General features: G+C 51.0%; 1 protein-coding gene across 1 annotated transcript in view; it reads left to right on the forward strand.

The window, feature by feature from the left end:
- Positions 1 to 3,083: 3,083 nt before the first annotated feature.
- LOC138266501 (transmembrane protein 132D-like) overlaps positions 3,084 to 22,369 on the forward strand; it is a 1,755,118-nt gene continuing 1,735,832 nt past the window's right edge. The window contains exon 1 of the mRNA XM_069215367.1: positions 3,084 to 3,510. Coding sequence (XP_069071468.1) covers positions 3,417 to 3,510 — 94 coding nt within the window. The 5' untranslated portion in view covers positions 3,084 to 3,416. The remainder of the gene's footprint in view (positions 3,511 to 22,369) is intronic.

A 22,369-nucleotide genomic window follows, 5' to 3' on the forward strand; every position in this document is an offset into this window, starting at 1 on the left:
AGCCTTCAGCCTGCACCCGTGTGTACTAAGAGCCTTCAGCCTACACCCGTGTGTACTAAGAGCCTTCAGCCTGCACCTGTGTGTACTAAGAGCCTTCAGCCTGCACCTGTGTATAATAAGAGCTTTCACCCTGCACCTGTGTGTACTAAGAGCCTTCAGCCTGCTCCATTGTTTACTAAGATCCTTCAGCCCCTGCATCTGTGTGTACTAAGAGCCTTCAGCCTGCACCTGTGTGTACTAAGAGCTTTCACCCTGCACCTGTGTGTACTAAGAGCCTTCAGCCTGCACCTCTGTGTACTAAGAGCTTTCAGCCTGCACCTGTGTGTACTAAGAGCCTTCAGCCTGTACCTGGGTGTACTAAGAGCCTTCAGCCTGCATCTGTGTGCACTAAGAGCCCTCAGTGTGCACAGTACCCCCACTCTGCCAGCGACAGGTCTCCCCTGCTGTCCTTCTGCTTCTGTTCCCTCTGCCCCCCCTCAGTGTTCACAGTACCCCCTATCTGCCAGTTTCTAGTCTCCCCTGCCCCACCTCTCAGTGTGCACAGTACCCCACTCTCTGCAGTTTCTGGTCTCCCCTGCCCCCCTCTCAGTGTGCACAGTACCCCACTCTCTACCAGTTTCTGGTCTCCCCTACCCCCCTCTCAGTGTTCACAGTACCCCCCTATCTGCCAGTTTCTAGTCTCCCCTGCCCCACCTCTCAGTGTGCACAGTACCCCACTCTCTGCAGTTTCTGGTCTCCCCTGTCACCCCTCTCAGGTGGTCTACCCACCTGCTGGCCCTGCTCGACAGCGCCCACACTGGATGCTTTCTTCTCCTCCCTGTACCGTGCCCCCCCCCCTTATCTATCCCGCCCACCCCGACCTTCTGGTCTGCTGTCCCCTCTCCTTCCCTATCCCTCGTTTAAAATGTCAGTGCGCATTGCCCTCTCCCAGACCCCTCTGCGTGACCCCCACCCTCACCCACAGTGACACCTCCCATTCTCGCATCTCCCCTGCTGTCTCTCCGAGCCGTCTCTGCTGTCTCTGCTGCCTGTCTCGCTCTGTCCGCACGCTCCCCGCCCCTCCCATGACTGACTCTCACTGACTCTACTGCTGTCTATCTACATCTACCCCACAAGCGCCCCCCACCCCCGTGTGCATTGCACACTCACCTCGACCCCTAACTCTGCTTCAGCCCGCCCCTGCTGCCTGACTCCCCCCTCTCTCCCGCCAGGGCCCCCTCAGTGTGCATTGCACGCTCCCCTCCCGTGACTGACTCTCACTGACTCTGCGCTTCCCTGCTGTCTGTCTACAACTATCCCATAAGTGCCCCCCCCCACCCCCGTGTGCATTGCACACTCAGCTGGGTGCCTCTTCCTGCCTCTGCCAGCCTCAACTTTCCCCTGCCGCCTGCCTCCTTCTGGACCCTTGGGGCTCCCTCTCAGTGTACAGAGTACCCCCACTCTCTGCCAGCCGCAGCTCTCTCCTGCTGCCTGTGTCTCCCTCAAGTGCCCCCTCAGTGTGCATTGCACACTCAGCCCGGTCCCTCCTCCTGCCTCTGCCAGCCTCAACTTTCCCCTGCCGCCTGCCTCCTTCTGGACCCTTGGGGCTCCCTCTCAGTGTACAGTGTACCCCCACTCTCTGCCAGCCGCAGCTCTCTCCTGCTGCCTGTGTCTCCCTCAAGTGCCCCCTCAGTGTGCATTGCACACTCAGCCCGGTCCCTCCTCCTGCCTCTGCCAGCCTCAGCTCTCCCCTGCTGCCTGGCTCCTTCTGGGCCCTTGGGGCTCCCTCTCAGTGTGCAGAGTACCCCCACTCTCTGCCAGCCGCAGCTCTCCCCTGCTGCCTGTGTCTCCCTCAAGTGCACCCTCAGTGTGCATTGCACACTCAGCCCGGTCCCTCCTCCTGCCTCTGCCAGCCTCAGCTCTCCCCTGCTGCCTGCCTCTTTCGGGGCCTTTGGGGCTTCCTCTCAGTGTGCACAGTACCCCCACTCTCTGCCATCCCCAGCTCTCCCCTGTTGCCCGTGTCTCCCTCAAGTGTTCCCTCAGTGTGCATTTGACACTCAGTTCGCCCCCCCCCCCCTCCTGTCTCTGCCACCCTCTGCTCTCCCCCGCTGTCTGCCTCCCTCTTTCACCCCGGGGACCCCACCTCAGTGTGTACAGTATCCCACATTCTCTGCCACCCTCTGCTCACCCCCTCTACCTGCCTCCTTCTGGACCCTTGGGGCTCCCTCTCAGTGTGCAGAGTACCCCCACTTTCTGCCAGACCCTGCTCTCCCCTGTTGCCTATGTCTTCCTCAAGTGTCCCCTCAGTGTGCATTGCACACTCAGCCCGGTCCCTCCTCCTGCCTCTGCCTGTCTCCCTCTTCCACCCCCCAAGGTGTGCCTTGCGCCTTGTTCCCTTGCCCGTTCACCTGCCCCCTCCTTTGAGTGTGTGCCCCTTGTTTGCCCACTCCGCTGTTTGCCTCTTCCTTTGCCCCCTCCCCTGTGTGCACCTTCCCCTTCCCCTGACTCCCACCCTGCACGTTCGCCTCTTCCCCTCACCTGACTGTGTGCCCCTTCCCCTGCACCGCCCCAAAAGTTTAGCCCTTCCGCTTCCCACTCTCCTGACTGTATGCCCCTACCTTGGCCCCCTCCCCTGCCCCTCCCCCTGCCTGTTTGCCCCATCCCCTGATTGTTTGCCCCCTCCCCTACCCCTGCCTGTTCCCCCCTTCCCTGCCAGTCTGCCCCTCCCCTGCCCCTTCCCCTGCCTGTTTGCCTCCTCCCCTGCCAGTCTGCCCCCTCCTATACCCCTTCCCCTGCCTGTTTGCCCCCTCCCCTACCAGCCTGTCCCCTCCCCTTCCCCTGCCTGTATGCCCCCTCCCCCACCCCTTCCCTTGCCTCTTTCCCCCCTCCCCTGCCAGTCTGCCCCTCCCCTGCCCCTTCCCCTGCCTGTTTGCCCCCTCTCCTGCCAGTCTGCCCCCTGCCCTGTCCCTTCCCCTGCCTGTTTGCCCCATCTCCTGCCAGTCTGCCCCTGCCCTGCCCCTTCCCCTGCCTATTTGCCCCCTCCCCTCCCAGTCTGCCCCCTCCCCTGCCTCTCCCCCTGCTCCCCCGCCTCTCTGCCAGCCTGCCATCGGTCCCTGCGCTAGGAGTGTTTTATTCCACGGACCTGCTCAGGACGAGCAGCTGCTCCCGCTTCCTGCATCCGACGCAGCGGATTCCTACCCGGCACCGGTGCCACAAGGGCCCCCGGCCCCCCTGGACCCCTGGAGGAGGCCCCTGGGTGCCAGGAGTGACGACCGGCCAGGACCTTGGTGCCTGCCCAGTCCGAGACCCTTGAACCCCGGGCATGTGGATGCCCTGCGCCCTGGAGCCCCGATGCTGCGCCTCTCGGGACCGCCGTGCGGCAGCCCCCGCCAGTAAGCCCCCTCCCCGCAGTGGGTGAAGGGTGCCCCGAGGGCAGGATGTGCCCCAGTGCCCGGGGCAGGGCTCCGCTGCCAGCCCGCACCCCTGCCCTGCTCCTCAGCCTGGCAGCCGGGGCTCTGCTGCTGTGCCAAGGTGAGTCTGGGGATGGGGTCTGTGTCTGAAGAGGGGGTACGCGCCTGCGTCATCTGAAGCCCCCCACCCGCAAACTGTAACCTCCTGTCCGACCCTCGCTTTGTTTCTCATCGGGGCGCTTTGCGAATTTCGCTGCTACTTGCCTGTTTTTCGAAATGTATAGAAATTGTGTTAGGACTAGTTATGTGCGCACAGACCCCCGATATCCCCCAGCATTGGAAACTTTGGTAGTATTCTTCTGAAAGGGGAGCCCGGGCGCTTCCGTAGCTAGAAAATTGACCCCATCACACACACACCCCACATTAATTTCACTCGCCACAGTCCAGGGCGACAGCGCAGACTCGGGTGTGAGTTATTGTGTTCTATATAGCGCCACGTGCGGGTCAGAGGCACTTCGGAGTGCTAGTGGTGGGGTACATTAGGGTACTACAGAGCCCTCGAGTACCAGAGGAAGGGCTCGTAGTCGGCTAGAAGTGTGTGTTGTCTGACAGGTGCATTCACATAGCGCTGAAGCTTTCCTCGGAGAGCCCGGCGCTTGATTCTCCGGCTTTCCAGACTCTGTCCTGGTTTATGAGAATGGTACAAAGGCAGCGCGTGTGCATCTTCGATAAGGGGGTGTCCCTCATTCGGGGAGGGGGTCGTATGGTCTAACAGGTTGAATGTTGTTTTATGATAGTTGTCAGTCTTCCCACCACATAAGTGCACACCCCCTGTCTGCCGCGAGCACACACAACACCCACCGACACACACACACTGTGCAGAGGTGGTGCAGGGTTGTACCGTTGTTAGTGTCCTTTACACTTTACACAAAGGACCTGAACTGGTTCTGGCTCCCGTGGTATACACAGGTCAGGTGGAGGCGCACACCCACACACACACACACACATAGACACACACGCACGCACACACACAGGATGTGCAGAGGTGGATGCAGGGTTGTGCCATTGTTAGTGTCCTTTACACTTTAAGCACTTGGACTGTTTCTGACTCCCGTGGTATACCCGGGTCCGGTGGAAGCACACACACACAGACACACACACAGGATGCGCAGAGGTGGATGCAGGCGTAACACTTTAAGCACTTGGACTGTTTCTGACTCCCGTGGTGTACACGGGTCGGGTGGAAGCACACACAGACACACACACACACACATAGACACTCACACACACACACACACACAGGATGTGCAGGGGTGGATGCAGGGTTGTGCCCTTGTTAGTGTCCTCTGCACTTTAGGCACTTGGGCTGTTCCTGACTCCTGTGGTATACACGGGCCAGGTGGACACCAGGCGCCTCGCCGCTCACTCAGGGGCATCCTCGCCGCACCATGACCGTAGTGAGCACTGATCACCACTCAAGAGACACAGACACACACCCGCATAATCACACACGCGCAGATGCACACACACTTGCTCATAACAACTTACACCCCACCCCCGCCCCCACCACCACCTTTGCAGGGTTGTCCCCTTCTTCAGCAGTCACGCAGGGAGCATCCTCGCTGCACCACTCAAGACACACACGCGCACACACGCGCACAGACACAATCTCACACGGACAGATACCTGCCCCTAACAACCTCCCTACCCCACCCTTGCAGGGACGTCCCCTACTTCAGCACTCACGCAGGGAGCATCCTCGCTGCATCACTCAGGTCACGCACACAGACACGCACGCACGCACAGACACAATCTAACACGGACAGGTGCACACACACACTCTTGTTCCTAACAATCTCTCCTCCCCGCCCTTGCAGGGAGTAGGTTTTGACCCACAGGAGGATAGGTTAGGTTTTGGGAACCTCTCCGAGCAGATTAGGGTGCAACGGGTCCCCCTGAAGCTCCCGGTGTCTGCACGTGTCCCGCTTGCACGGGTGAATAGGTGCGTGTACTCACGCTCACTTCCATGGGTGTTCGGTGGGGGCATGATACAAGGGTGGGTGTCGGATGACTCGACCACTGGGGGGGGCTCCTTTGAAGTCCGGGAGACGTGTTGTGTCTCGGTTTTGGGGGGGGGGGCACGCACCCCGTGAGCTGCAGTTTACCCTCCAAGTAGCGCCCCGATATCGGAAGCCCCAACGCACCCCGAACCTGCAGCAGGTCGTGAACGCTCCATAGAGGGAGAGGAGAAAGGATGAATCCGGGGTGCAGGGTGACAACTCGGAGGATGGAGGTAAGGGATGACCTAAGGCGTGCGCGGGCGCTTCGAAGTGATCATGGCGTCCTGAAACAGGTACACACATCACTTCTGGGCGCTGGGCCGCATACTCCCTCAGCACTGACCTGCACCCCCCTCTCTGGGCCGCGCACTGATCCGCACACCCCCTCAATGGGTCACCCTCGCATCTTCACCCCCCTCTATGGGCCACCGTCTCATCTTCACACCCCCTAAATGGGGCCACCGTCTCATCTTCACACCCCCTCAATGTGCCACCCTCTCACCTTCACACCCCCTCAATGGACCACCATCTCATCTTCACACCCCCTCAATGGGCCACTGTCTCATCTTCACACCCCCTCAATGGGCCACCCTCCCATCTTCACACACCCTCAATGGGCCAGCGTCTCATCTTCCCATCCCCTCAATGGGCCACCGCCTCATGTTCACCCCCCCTCAATGGGCCACAACCTCATTTTCACACCCCCTCGATGGGCCACCGTCTCATCTTCACACACCCTCAATGGACCACTGTCTCATCTTCACACCCCCTCAATGGGCCACCACCTCATCTTCACATCCCCTCAATGGGGCCACCCTCTCATCTTCACACCCCCTCAATGGGCCACCGTCTCATCTTCACCCCCCCTCAATGGGCCACCGCCTCATCTGCACACCCCCTCAATGAGCCACCGTCTCATCTTCACACACCCTCAATGGGCCACTGTCTCATCTTCACACTCCCTCAATGGGCCATCCTCTCATCTTCACACCCCCTCAATGGGCACCATCTCATCAGCACACACCCTCAATGGGCCACAGTCTTATCTGCACACCCCCTCAATAGGCCACCCCCCTCATCCTCACACCCCTCAATGGGCCACCATCTCATCTTCACATCCCCACAATGGGCCACAGTCTCATCTTCACACCCCCTCAATGGGCCTTCCTCTCATCTTCACACCCCCTCAATGGGCCACCGTCTCATCTTCTCATCCCCTCAATGGGCCACCGCCTCATCTTCAATCCCCCTAAATGGGCCACTGTCTCATCTTCACACCCCCTCAATGGGCCACTGTCTCATCTTCACACTCCCATAATGGGCCATCCTCTTATCTTCACACCCCCTCAATGGGCCACCGTCTCATCAGCACACCCCCTCAATGGGCCACCATCTTATCCGCACACCCTCTCAATTGGCCACCCCCCTCATCCTCACACCCCTCAATGGGCCACCGTCTCATCTTCACATCCCCACAATGGACCTCCTGAAGGCAGGCGTTAAAATGACACGCACAATAAAATGGATGGGCCTCCCTGTGCTTTGCTGCACTAGGGTTAACATTTTTTATGCTAGTGCAGCAAAGCGCCACAAAAGCATAAACAATTCTGATACTGTTGTGGTATTGTAAATACCGCAGAACCATGGTATCGTTAGGTGGGGGCAGGACCGATGCACCACTTTCTCATAAATATGCCCTTTAGTCTACGCCCTGTTTTTTGTTGATCTGTGACGCATTGTCACAGGTGAGCTGGTTCACGGGCAGCGCTGGGACGGGCATCAGGTGACCCCAACTCCCTTTGATTGTCAGGGTCTCCAGACAATTGGTGCCTGAGTTGGATGGGTGTGTCTTAGTGGGGGTAACACCCCTCTGGGGGAGGGCTGCCGAGATACGCCCCCAGGACTCTATACCTCACACTCCTTCTGTGGGTCCCATACAGTGATGTGCACTTGACTTTTGGGACGCACAATTCTTACACACAACAAAGCCCCTCCCCCACAACACTGTAGGTTAACTGAGGTCTGTGTGTGAAGCGCTACAACAGAGGCACAGCAGAGCCCACAGCTCATGCGCGGCACATCATGGGCCAGGGACACAAGCAGTCGTGAAGATCACAAGTGATTGTGCAAGAGTGACACTGCACCAAGGAACACTGCTTGCAAGGTTTCATGTGCACAAGTGGCCTTCCTGCAGGCGGTGGACACGTGAAACAAAGGCTTGTAAAGGGAGGCGAGTCTTCTGTCAGCACGAGGTGTTACAAGAGAACAGACAGCTCGTGCGACCTTGGCCCTCTCTTCTTGTTCCCACTATTGTTACTCCGAGTTGATAACTCCTGCTTCCAGCATCAGGAATGAGCGCAGGATGAAAACAGAAAAATACCCCACTCCCCAGCTAGGCTGCAATGAAAATCAGAGCCCAATTTACAATTATCAAATTTATTGCAGATCTTGAAAAGCAGCAAAGGTTTGTTTAGGTCTTTTAAATTGACTCTCCTGGAAAACTTCATGTTTACAACTTTCTGCACAAGTTGGGAGGGAGCACACTGCCTCTCACCCCAGCGCAGTCCACCCCATTGCATTATGGTAAATGCAGTACGCTTACTTCAAAGTTCCTGTCATTTTTCACCAAGCTTATTGCAGGTAATGCTGTTAAGGCTAAACACAGAAACATGTGTCTAGAGAGCGGAGGATGTCTTTACACTGTGGCCCTGATGAAGTACCCTTTCCTGAGACCTAGAGATGTTCACCCATCCAGCGGACTCCGCTTACATGGTCAGGAAGCACCAATGTATCAAAAGTTTGATAGGCAGCACAGTCAACATAACAGTAACGTCTACCAAATTTGAAACTTTTTTTTTTTTTTTTTAACGAAATGCCAAAGCAAGCCGGATTTTGTTTTAGAAAATAAAATAAATAAATAAATTAAATAAAAAAAAATGAATGACCCGCACACCATGGGAGTTGTCTCCCATGGTGAACGGGCCAGTTTGCAATTTTTGATGCCTCTTCCTGCCAGGTTTTACCTGGTAATGACAGAAAGTGAATAGTGGCCATTTCATTGCCAACTCTAAATGGGACACCTGATCAAACCTGCTCGTACCCCGTCGGAGATGTCAGAGGTGTATGTCAGCGGCAGAGATGGAGTCGTGGGGACAGATTGAAGTTCCGCCTGACCCTACATGAGCCAGCCAGGCCATCAGAAGGCCCTCTCTCTGTGCCAAACTCTAAATCTAGTGCTAGGTCTTCATCTCTGACAAGTTAAAACAAACATCTAGCCGTTTTAAAAAAATTACCCTTTCTTCTTCAATCAAATGCACTTAAACCGTTTGATGCTCATTACTGTGACTTATTGGTATGACCATTAAAACAAGGCTGTTCTTGGGAAATTAATTCCCCAAAACCAAATTGGGAAAAATAAGGAAGCCTGTGCTTAAAAAGACCCCCGGCCATCCCGGCTAGTTGCATGATTCAGGATCTAAGCCTGGCTGGGGGTCTCCTCTCATGAAGCTGGCTAGTTCAGTCATGTACTTTATGTTAGAGTTGAGAGAAACTTTCACTTTTGTCCATAGATGTCCTGGACCAGCTAAATGTAGCCTCCTGAGGAATACTGAACTTTGCCAGAAGCACCCTTAGGGATTGGTATTTTACAAATGGAAAACTCACTTTCTTTGAATAAAGTGAAAAGAGCACTGATTAAAGGGGTTGTAGAAAAGATAAAAAAACCTGTCTTCTGCGAAGTCATCGATGAATTATCTGCTAAAGATTGCAGACAAAGGCATTTTTCCTTATCTGGCCCAAATTGCTCACATAAATTCTCAGCATCACATTTTAAGGATTAGAATCAGGATTGACCCAATTTGGAGACTAAGAAAGATGGCTTGGATTGCAGGGATGCTCAAAGTACTGCCTGGGTGTGTGTTGGGGGGGGGGCACATGTGGCCTTCCTGACATCACATTCACCCCTGGTGAACAGCAGCACAGGGCTGCAGTTTCCTGGACTCAGCAGGGACATTACAAAGATGTTAAATAAACAAGCAAGCCTTTATTTAAAGGTTAATTCACGTTAAAGAAAGGAAGTGACTAGGGTGTCCGGCACCACTTAACTTTAGAAATACCTTCATTTTTACAGACATCTTACAGTAAAGATGAAAAAGCATGGTAAACTCTGTTCACAATTCAACAAGTGTATTTCATTAACTTGCAGAACACCATATATAAGATGATGTCAGTGCATTTAGAAGTGTTTTTTTAAAGTGATAGTTTTCAAACATGCATTTAGAAACTTTCATTCTCCCTTCCTCCCACACACAGAGCCACAATACCAATAGTGAACTGAGAGGCAAGTCGGTTGTTTTGTGCACTCTTTGGGTGGCCTGGGTTTGTGTTAAACATGAACAAAATGATAGATTATTAAATCAAACACAGGCAAAGATTTTGTATAGCGCACACACCAAAGTAATGTATTTCGAGAGCCTCATATGTGATAATGTATAAAAAGGAGGGAAAGTGAAATAAAACTGTTTCCTAGGATCACACAACTTAGTTAAGTGGAGAAGCCGGGATTAATCCCAAGATTTTGGTTACACATTGTGCAATTCAAACACTAGATGTATGTGCTTCACTTTCCCTACCCCAACTTTGCCACTAATCCTCCGACTGCCCCCTGTTGGCATCAATGCTGCGCTCAGTCACATCACAGATCCAACTTTGTGGCCCTAGGAAAATGTTTGCCAGTAGCCATGGCTTAGAGAAATAAAACACTTTTAACAATGGCCAGTGTGTCTGTGATTAGGGGGTCAAACATAACAGTTTTTTAGGAGAAGTGAAATTTGTAGGTCTTAATTTCTGAAAATATCCATCTGCTAATTGATCAGAAGTGCTAATCACGTTATTTTAAAATTAAACATTTGTGTTTTATGATTTAATTGGCTAAACTATCTTAAGTCAGTTCAGAAAGCGCCGTGTATTGGTTGATGCATGTTGTCTCTTGTTCCTAAATGTATCATCTTGTGAAAGGAATCCTTGGTTTCCCTGGAACCGTGTATTTTGTGCAGATACAAGGTGTCTGAAAGTTCTCCACTGACTGTACCTTGTTAGTGGCAGGGGGGCTGCTCCAACCCAGCGGTTCTCGTTAAGGATTACGATGAGGATGAAACATTGAAAAAAAGTTCTTATTTTTCTATATTTATTTTAAGTTTTATATTTCTATAAAATTGTCCTAAGAATTAAATAAATAATAATGAAACATACAAGGCCGCAGAAATCTGTATTATTGAAGAAACATTTTTCCAGATGATCGATTTGGTAGAAATTTCAAAAATGACGTGAAGCTTCTAAAGCGTCGGAAGGTGTCACCCACCTGCCCCTGAGACATCCGGGCGCGGGGGGGGGGGGGCGGGGTCCCTGTACTCGGTACTAATGTCGGGTGTTTAATTGCCTCCCCTCTCTTCTTGTTCAACCCTCCGCCCGCCTCCGGTATGCCTAGCGACAGACTGGCACAGGCATAAAGAGTGACTGCTGCCATGGTGCCAGGACTGGCTGTTACACGAGACAGAGAGTGACTGCCTGCGTGGCTGTGGAGTGACTGGTGTCCTGACGCGCGCACGGACTGACTGCTGACGTAACACACCGAGTGGAAACTGCTTGTATGAAGTGGCATAATGCAATAAGAGACTGCTGGCATGGCACAGGGAGGGGCTGCTGGCATGGCAAAGGATGGACTTCTGGCATGGCAAAGGATGGACTGCTGGCATGGCAAAGGATGGACTGCTGGCATGTCACAGGGGTGGACTGCTGGCATGGCACAGGGGTGGACTGCTGGCATGGCACAGGGGTGGACTGCTGGCATGGCACAGGGGTGGACTGCTGGCATATCGTAGAAAGGTGCTATTGGCATAACACAAGGAGGGGCTGATGGCGTGGCACAGGTATGGACTGCTGGCATGGCCCTGGGAAGGCCTGATGGCGTGACACAGGGAGGCGTTGCTGGCATGGCACTGGGGTAGACCGCTGGCATGGCACAGGGGTGGACTGCTGGCATATCATAGAAAGGTGCTATTGGCATGACGCAGGGAGCGGTTCCCGGCATGGCACAGGGGTGGACTGCTGGCATGGCCCTGGGGTGGAGTGCTGGAGTGACGCAGGGAGCGGTTCCCGGCATGATACAGGGGTGGACTGCTGGCATGGCGCAAGAACTGACTGCTGGCATATCATAGAAAGGTGCTATTGGCATAACACAAGGAGGGGCTGATGGCGTGGCACAGGTATGGACTGCTGGCATGGCCATGGGAAGGCCTGCTGGCGTGACACAGGGAGGGGTTGCTGGCCTGGCACTGGGGTAGACCGCTGGCATGGCACAAGGGTGGACTGCTGGCATATCATAGAAAGGTGCTATTGGCATGACGCAGGGTGCGGTTCCCGGCATGGCACAGGGGTGGACTGCTGGCATGGCCCTGGGGTGGAGTGCTGGAGTGACGCAGGGAGCGGTTCCCGGCATGATACAGGGGTGGACTGCTGGCATGGCGCAAGAACTGACTGCTGGCATATCATAGAAAGGTGCTATTGGCATAACACAAGGAGGGGCTGATGGCGTGGCACAGGTATGGACTGCTGGCATGGCCATGGGAAGGCCTGCTGGCGTGACACAGGGAGGGGTTGCTGGCATGGCACTGGGGTAGACCGCTGGCATGGCACAAGGGTGGACTGCTGGCATATCATAGAAAGGTGCTATTGGCATGACGCAGGGAGCGGTTCCCGGCATGGCACAGGGGTGGACTGCTGGCATGGCACAGGGGTGGAGTGCTGGAGTGACGCAGGGAGCGGTTCCCGGCATGGCACAGGGGTGGACTGCTGGCATGGCGCAAGAACTGGCTGCTGGCATAGCGCTGGGAGTGGCTTCTGTCATTGATCAAGGAGTGGCCGCTAATACGGCACATGGCATCGGGTACCCGCACGTCTATATTTCCATTCAGGCACTTCGTACGAGCGACACATGTACTGATACCTGCCAGGCGTGAGTGCCCTGGCATACCGTGGCATGCCCAGCCCGCCGGCGCTCACTCCACAGCGGTGGTCACACAGAGCCCCTCAGGGCCCGCTGGCTGGACCAGAGAAGCCCGCAGGTCTCTTCGGGGGCACTTAGATCTCGCCAGCGTGGGCACAACCCCCTCTAAACGACTTTATTCTCTTAAGAATGTGCTGCGCCTCTCACTAGCCACAGCTTGGGCACAAGGAGGCGCTATGGAGGAGATGGCACCTGCTGCTCTCCCCAGCATTACCCGCACCTGACTGCTTCTCTCGCTGCCATGGCAACCAACGTGTGCCCGTAGCGCCTTGACATCTGCAACGAGGCGGAAGAAGGCTGTGTAACGGACTCTATCCGTGGAGGAGCTATAATGCCACGGAGGGGCGGGTGCAGACACTCCGCAGGGGGGAAGGCGCGCTGTGTCGGAGGGTGGCAGAGGGTGCCATCGGCTTTTAGCACGGGGTTGCCCGGGCTTTCACTTTTACATTACACGGTGCGTTGTGAGGTTATAGTTCACAGTCAGGCGATGAGACGCAGAGGATGCAAGCATCCTTCATCCCAGGACATCTGCCCCATGTGCCCTCGTGCCACCCTGTGCAGCCATTGTTCCTGCCAGTAGTAACATTCTGCCAGTACTGAAGGTAGTATCGTTACTACCGGCACTGCTGCTGACTTTACTGTCAGTAGTCACACTCTGCCAGTACTGCAGGTAGTATCTTTACTACTATCAATAGTAACCCTCTGCCAGTGCTGCAGGTAGTATCTTTACTACCGGCACTGCTACTGGCTTTACTAGCAATAGTAACATTCTGTCAGTACTGAAACATGTATCTTTACTACTGCCCTTTTCAATAGTAACCCTCTGCCAGTGCTGCAGGTAGTATCTTTACTACTGCCACTGCTGCTGGCTTTACTGTCAGTAGTAACACTCTGCCAGTACTACAGGTAATATCTTTACTACTATCAATAGTAACCCTCTGACAGTGGTGCACGTAGTATCTTTACTACCGTCACTGCTACTGGCTTTACTAGCAATAGTAACATTCTGTCAGTACTGCAGGTAGTATCTTTACTAACTGCACTGCTGCTGACTTTAGTGTAAGTAGTAACACTCTGCCAGTACTGCAGGTAGTATCTTTACTACTATCAATAGTAACCCTCTGCCAGTGCTGCAGGTAGTATCGTTACTACCGGCACTGCTGCTGACTTTGCTGTCAGTAGTAACACTCTGCCAGTACTGCAGGTAGTATCTTTACTACTATCAGTAGTAACACTCTGCCAGTGCTGCAGGTAGTATCGTTACTACCGGCACTGCTGCTGACTTTACTGTCAGTAGTAACACTCTGCCAGTACTGCAGGTAGTATCTTTACTACTATCAATATTAACCCTCTGCCAGTGCTGCAGGTGGTATCTTTACTACTGCCACTGCTGCTGGCTTTACTGTCATTAGTGACACTCTGCCAGTACTGCATTTAGTAGCTTTACTACTGGCCCTGCCTCTGGCTTTACTATCAGTAGTAACACTCTGCCAGTACTGTAGGTCGTATCTCTACTAACGGCACTGCTGCTGCCTTTACTGTCAGTAGTAACACTCTGCCAGTACTGCAGGTAGTATCGTAACTACTGGCAATGCTGTTGACTTTACTGTCAGTAGTAACACTCTGCCAGTACTGCAGGTAGTATCATAACTACTGGCACTGCTGTTGACTTTGCTGTCAGAGGTAACACTCTGCCAGTACTGCAGGTAGTATCGTTACTAGTGGCACTGCTGTTGACTTTACTGTCAGCAGTAACACTCTGCCAGTCCTGCAGGTAGTATCTTTACTACTATCAATAGTAACCCTCTGCCAGTGCTGCTGGTAGTATCTTTACTACTGGCACTGCTGCTGGCTTTACTGTCAGTAGTAACACTCTGCCAGTACTGCAGGTAGTATCTTTACTACTATCAATAGTAACCCTCTGCCAGTGCTGCAGGTAGTATCGTTACTACCGGCACTGCTGCTGACTTTGCTGTCAGTAGTAACACTCTGCCAGTACTGCAGGTAGTATCTTTACTACTATCAGTAGTAACACTCTGCCAGTACTGTAGGTCGTATCTTTACTAACGGCACTGCTGCTGCCTTTACTGTCAGTAGTAACACTCTTCCAGTACTGCAGGTAGTATCGTAACTACTGGCACTGCTGCTGACTTTAATATCAGTAGTAACACTCTGCCAGTACTGCAGGTAGTATCTTTACTAACTGCACTGCTGCTGACTTTAGTGTAAATAGTAACACTCTGCCAGTACTGCAGGTAGTATCTTTACTACTATCAATAGTAACCCTCTGCCAGTGCTGCAGGTAGTATCTTTACTACTGGCACTGCTGCTGGCTTTACTGTCAGTAGTAACACTCTGCCAGTACTGCAGGTAGTATCTTTACTACCAGTACTGCTGCGGACTTCACTATCAGTAGTAACATTCTGCTAGTACTGCAGGTAGTATCTTTACTACTATCAATAGTAACCCTCTGCCAGTACTGCAGGTAGTATTGTTACTACCGGCACTGCTGAAGACTTGACTATCAATAGTAACACTGTGGCAGTTCTGCAGGTAGTATCTTTACTACTATCAATAGTAACTCTCTGCAAGTACTGCAGGTAGTATCTTTACTACCAGCACTGTTACAGACTTTACTGTCAGTAATAACCCTCTCTCAGTACTGAAGGTAGTATCTTTACTGTTGAGAAGTGTGGCTCAATGGTTAGAGCGGCAGATCCTGATGCAGAAATCTGGCCCGGGACCAGGGTTCAATTCCCGCCTCGGCAGGTCTTGGACTCAATTTCCTCGGACCCGATAATTCTTGCATCAGGGCCTAATCTAATTCATGGGTCCCACTCTGTAACTCTGGGCAATAGCTTGCTTAATCTCCACAATGGCCCCAACAGCGCTGGGATGCCTGGCTTCACCTTGGAGGTTGCCCAGGAGTGGGCACCTCACAGTGAAAAAGCCAGGAGGGGTTCCACAGCGGTATGCGTACAGCGCCTTGAGACCCTAACGGGTGAGTAGTGCGCTATACAAGTACGAAATTTACAATTTTACTAACGGTACTGCTGCTGACTTCACTATCAGTAGTAGGACTCTGCTAGGACTGCAGGTAGTATCTTTACTACTATCAATAGTAATCCTCTGCCAGTGCTGCAGGCACTATCTTTACTACTATCAATAGTAACACTCTGCCAGTACTGCAGGTAGTATCGTTACTACCGGCTCTGCTGCTGACTTTACTATCAGTAGTAACACTCAGCCGGTACTGCAGGTAGTATCTTTACTACTATCAATTGTAAATCTCTATCAGTACTGCAGGTAGTATCTTTACTACCAGCACTGCTACTGGCTTTACTAGCTATAGTAACATTCTGTCAGTACTGCAACTTATATCATTACTACTGACCCTGCCTCTGGCTTTACTATCAGTAGTAACACTCTGCCAGTACTGTAGGTCGTATCTTTACTAACAGCACTGCTGCTGCCTTTACTGTCAGTAGTAACACTCTGCCAGTACTGCAGGTAGTATCATAACTATTGGCACTGCTGCTAACTTTACTGTCAGTAGTAACACTCAGCCAGTACTGCAGGTAGTATCTTTACTACTATCAATAGTAACACTCTGCCAGTACTGCAGGTAGTATCGTTACTACCAGCACTGCTGCTGGCTTTACTAGCAATAGTAACACTCTGCCAGTACTGCAGGTAGTATCATTACTACCGGCACTGCTGCTGACTTTACTGTCAGTAGTAACACTCTGCCAGTACTGCAGGTAGTATTGTTACTACTGCTGACTTTACTGTCAGTAGTAACTCTCTACCAGTACTGCAGGTAGTATCTTTACTACTATCAATAGTAACCCTCTGCCAGTTGAAGGTAATATCTTTGCTACTGACACTGCTGCTGGCTTTACTGTCTGTAGTAACACTCTTATACTACTGTAGGTAGTATCTTTACTACAGGCACTGCTGCTGGCTTTACTGTCAGTACTAACAGTCTGCCAGTACTGCAGGTAGTATCTTTACTACTGGCACTGCTGCTGACTTAACTGTCAGTAGTAACACTCTGCCAGTACTGCAACGTGTATCTTTACTACCGGCACTTCTGCTGACTTCACTATAAGTAGTAACACTGTGCCAGTACTGCAGGTAGTATCTTTACTACTATTAATAGTAACACTCTGCCAGTACTGCAGGTAGTATCTTCACTACTGGCACTGCTGCTGACTTTACTATCAGTAGTAACACTCTGCCAGTACTGCAGGTAGTATCGTTACTACCGGTACAGCTACTGGCTTTACTATCAGTAGTAACACTCTGCCAGTACTGCAGGTAGTATGTTTACTACCTGCACTGCTGCTGGCTTTGTTATCAGTAGTAACACTCTGCCAGTGCTACAGGTAGTACTGCAGGTAGTATCTTTACTAAAAGCACTACTTCAGGCTTTACTATCAGTAGTAACACTCTGCCAGAATTGCAGGTAGTATCTTTACTATCGGCACTGCTGCTGACTTTACTATCAGTAGTACACTCTGCCAGTACTGCAGGTAGTAGCTTTACTACCAGCACTGCTGCTGACTTTACTACCATCACTACTGACTTTACACCCAGCTCTGCTACTGAGTTTACTAACAGTAGAAACACTCTGCCAGTACTGCAGTTATTATCTTCACTACGGGCACTACTGCTGGCTTTACTATCAGTAGTAATACTCTGCCAGTCCTGCAACTTGTGTCTTTACTACTGGCAATGCTGCTGGCTTTACTATCAGTCATAATGCTCTGCCAGTACTGCAGGTAGTATCTTTACTACCGGCACTGGTACTGGCTTTACTATCAGTAGTAATACTCTGGCAGTACTGTAGGTAGAATCTTTACTACAGACAGTGCTACTGGCTTTACTATCAGTAGTAACACTCTGCCAGTACTGTAGGTAGTATTGTTACTACAAGCACTGCTACTGGCTTTTCTATCAGTAGTAACACTCTGCCAGTACTGCAGGTAGTAGCTTTACTACTGGCACTGCTACTGGCTTTACTACCATCACTACTGACTTTATACCCAGCTCTGCTGCTGAGTTTACTAACAGTAGAAACACTCTGCCAGTACTGCAGGTAGTACCTTTATTACCAGCACTGCTGCTGACTTTGCTATCAGTAGTAACACTCTGCCAGTACTACAACTAGTATCTTTACCACCAGCATTGCTGCTGACTTTACCATCAGAAGCAACACTCTGCCAGTACTGCAGGTAGTATCTTTACTGCCAGCACTGCTACTGGCTTTACTATCAGTAGTAACACTCTGCCAGTACTGCAGGTAGTATCTTTACTACCAGAAATGCTGCTGACTTTACTATTAGTAGTATCACTCTGCCAGTACTGCAGGTAGTATCTTTACTGCCAGCACTGCGGCTGACTTTACTACCATCACTGCTGTTGACTTTACTACTAACGCTGCTGCTGAATTTACTACCATCACTGCTGCTGCCTTTACTACCAGCACTGCTGCTGACTTTACTAGCGGCACTGCTGCTGACTTTACTACCATCCCTGCTGCTGACTTTACTAGCAGCACTGCTGCTGACTTTACTACAGATGCTGCTGCTGACTTTACTACCATCACTGCTACTGAGTTTACTACTACCATCACTGCTGTTGACTTTACTATCAGCACTGCTGTTGACTTTACTACCATCACTGCTACTGACTTTACTACCGGCACTGCTGCTGACTTTAATACCATCACTGCTGCTGACTTTACTATCAGCACTGCTGCTGACTTTACTACCAGCACTGCTGTTGACTTTACTATTGGCACTGCTGCTGACTTTACTACCAACACTGCTGCTGACTTTACTATCAGCACTGCTGCTGACTTTACTACCAGCCCTGCTGCTGACTTTACTATCAGCCCTGCTGCTGACTTTACTATCAGCCCTGCTGCTGACTTTACTACCAGCACTGCTACTGACTTCACTTCCAGCACTGCTGCTGACTTTACTACAGGTGCTGCTGCTGACTTTACTACCATCACTGCTACTGAGTTTACTATCGGCACTGCTGCTGACTTTACTACCAGCACTGCTGCTGACTTTACTATCGGCACTGCTGCTGACTTTACTACCAATGCTGCTGCTGAATTTTTCTACCATCACTGCTGCTGACTTTACTACTGGTGCTGCTGATGACTTTACTAGCGGCGCTCCTGCTGACTTTACTGCTGGTGCTGCTGCTGACTTTACTAGCGGTGCCGCTGCTGACTTTACCACCAACGCTTCTGTGATTTATATTTTTAGTAATCATACCCACACCACTTCTGCTAATACTACTGACTTTACTATTAGTACTACTGACTTCTCTACTATTAGGGCTATTATGTATATGTATAATAATAATACCAGTGTCACTGCTACTGACTTTACAACCATTACTACTACTACTGGCTTCACTATTATGAGTGTTACTATTGATACATTTAGTAATAACACACATATCATCATTACTACTGATGTTACTACTATTATTACAGGCTTCACTACTATTACTGCTACTATTTATGTATTTAGTAATAAGTCTCATACGTCTGGTACTGACTTCACAACTATTACTACTATCACTACTACTACTTGTTTCACTGCTATTAGAACTAGTATTGGTACGTTTAGTAATAATACCACTACTAGTACTGCTACTAAAACATACTTTATTGCCCCTACTACTGACTTTACTGCTATTAGTACTACTATTTATATATTTAGTAGAAGTACACATACCACTACTACCACTGACTTTAGTAATGGCTTCACTACTATTAGTACTTCTACTTACACATTTATTCAATCAATCAAGTACTCATAGAGCGCGTCTTGTCACCCGTGCTTGGGTCAGTGGTTATAGGGGAGGTACAGAGGTGAAGGGCTCTCCTGGCCTTGATGGCAAGATCGGAGAAGGAGCGACCTCTAGCGCAGCAGCGGCGCGCGCAAGGCGTCTGTGCGAGGGCCAGGTGTACAGCGTCTCGGTTCCTGCGGGGGTGGTGGAAGTGCAGACGTTGGTCATCCTTGACCATGGAGCGCTTTGTAGGTGTGGCTAAGAAGCTTAAAGCAGCATCTCTTCTGGACCGGGAGGCAATGGAGGTTTTTCAGGTTCCGGGAGATGCGGGCTCTCTTGGTCAGGTCGAGGATCAGTCGAGCGGCCACGTTCTGTGTTGATTGGAGCCTCTTTGTGAGTTTGGTGATGGTGTCTGCATAGCATGCCTGGCCGTAGTCGAGAAGGCTGGTAATGAGGGCATGAGTGTCTTTTTTGTGTCAATCGGGAGCCTCTTGACATTTTTCCGGGGGAACATGCGAAGCGTGCGGAAGCAGGCTGAGGTGACGGAGTCGACCCAGCGTCTCATGGAGAGTGTGCTGTTCAGGATGATGCTGAGGTTGCGGGTGTGGTCTTTCGGCATGGGGGTGGGGCCGAGCTCCGACGGCCACCAGGAATCGTTCCAGAGGGGGATGTTCTAATAATGTCACTAGTACTTTTACTAATGGCTGTACTACTATTATTGCAACTATTTGTAATAATACCATTACCACTATCACAATTGCAGCTACTGGCTTTACTATAAATAATACTCATTGTAACAATATTACTAATATCATCACTGCTATTATTAAAGTTACTACTGACTTTCTTCCTTATTACTACTATTACTGATGCTACTCTTTCTGTGATGACCTCACAACTACTACTGTTACTATTACTGAAGGTGTTTGTACTACCAAACTACTATTAGAACTATTACTAGTACTACTAATGTAGGCTTTATTGCTACTAAATGTACTCTCAAATGAACAGAAATGTCAAGTATACTTACTGTTGGCTGTAGTACTACTATCACTAGCACTACCATTGACCCACTAAAATTAATACTGTTAGTAGTAGTCCTCTCACTACACCTACTACTGCTACATCTACTACTCATGCTACTACCACCACAAGCTTCTGCAACTGACAGTACTAAATATTACTACGACTGTTTATACTACACACAGCACTAATGGCCTTCTAATAATATAACTCTTGGTACCAGTACTCCCACCTGTACTGCTAGTGCTAGTCATACTGTGTTTTTCGGCTGTTTTTACTACTTCTGCTAGCAGCAGTGATATCCACAAGTAAGTCCAAGTTACTAATACAAACACTAGTACTTCCTTTTAGACAGATGCAATGTTTTACTCTAACATCACTACTGAGATTACTAAAGTTTAAACTGCTACTGCTACCACTGCTATTCCTACCACCTCTGCAAGTAACAATATCAACACTTCTGGTACCAGTTTACATTCTCTTTCTGCTGGTACCCACATTATTGCAGCTGGGAATGGTACCACTCCTACAAGGAATGCCACTAGCACAGTTACTGCTACAGCCTACCCGACTGCTAAAACTACAAATACATGGGTAACAGTAGAGTACTGCACACTACGTCCTCATACCTGCATGTTAAAGATCATAAATGAGGGCCTCTCGAAGGCTTGTGAGCATGCTAGTGGTGCAACAAGCTTGACTTTACTCTTCCAGGTATGTGTGGGTCTCTAGTGCAGGGAGAGGAAGAATGGATGCAGGCATTAATACTACCTGGTTAGAACTACTACTTCTGTTACTGCTACCACAACTCTTACTACTGTTAATACATGCACAGGTATACTTGGGTCTCCAATACAGGCAGAGTAAGAACTACACAAGGCTTTAGTGGTATCTAATTAGAACCACCATTATTAAAAGGGGAGGGGGACTGTGCCCCCCGGAGGACTTTGGCCCTGGGGACCCTATCCCCTGGGGCCTAGCCACTTGTACCTAAGTGCCCTGGGTGTGCAATGATGGGGATCTCAGTGGGAGCCTGAAAGCCCCCTCAGTCCCAGCCTCCTGCGGGAGCCGGCATTGGTCCCACAAACAGGGAGCTGCAAGAAATGCAGGAGTAATCCTTTCATCTGTTTTGCTGTTCCTATGACAGTGGGCAGGGAAACAGATGAAAACTCCACTCCTAATGAGTGGGAGCAGTTTTACAGCTCCCACCTGCTGGCGCGGAGTTAGTGTTTGCCCTCACCTGGCGGAAGCTGTCACAGCTCCTGCCAAGGGTAATTAAACTGCTATCTCCCGAGGGTGGGAACCTCAGCAGCCACCCCCCAGGGCCAGCTGCTGGCCCTGGGGGGTGGCTGTCCACAGGGTATTAATGGCTCCAGGAGGGGAGCCGAGTGGCCCCCCTTCTTTAATTTCCATGGGACGGCCCTCGGATGATGGTGCTCCCTGCAGCTGTATATGGTCTAGGGAGGGACCACGCAACCCTTTCTTACTTTTAATTATGTTACTGGTCCCGGTGAGGTGGTGGTTCCCAGCGCTTGAGGGGATCCATGCAAACTCCCTGCCGAAATGTCAATTCAGCATCTGGAGGTGGTGGTTCCCAGGGCACGGTAAAGCCCCAGGAGGGTGTTGATGCGTCTCCACTCCATTTTAATAATAAAGCCCAGAGGAGGTGGTGGTCCCCAGAGCTCATAAGACCCTAATGGAGAGGGGTCAGTGCAGCCCCCTTCAATGTTTTAAGAAATACCCGGGAGGTAGTTGTCCCTGGGGCTCAGAACAGTCCTAGGAGAAGGGTCCCGTGTGCCCTTCTCCTGTTTTTCATATTGCCACATGCCCCCGGGACGTGGCCCACCCAGGGGCTAAATTAGGAAAAAGTGGGTGCCACCACACTTGTTTTTTTTTTTTACTTTTCACTGAATTCGCAGATCCCCTGTGACTTTTGTTGAAAATTAAAAAAACAAAAAATGCTTTTTTGCCCTTGCGCAGGGCCAGGGGACCCCATCACCAAGGCTGGGGGGAGGGGA

This window comes from Pleurodeles waltl, chromosome 11, assembly GCF_031143425.1.
Source record: "Pleurodeles waltl isolate 20211129_DDA chromosome 11, aPleWal1.hap1.20221129, whole genome shotgun sequence".
Taxonomy (NCBI): domain Eukaryota; kingdom Metazoa; phylum Chordata; class Amphibia; order Caudata; family Salamandridae; genus Pleurodeles; species Pleurodeles waltl.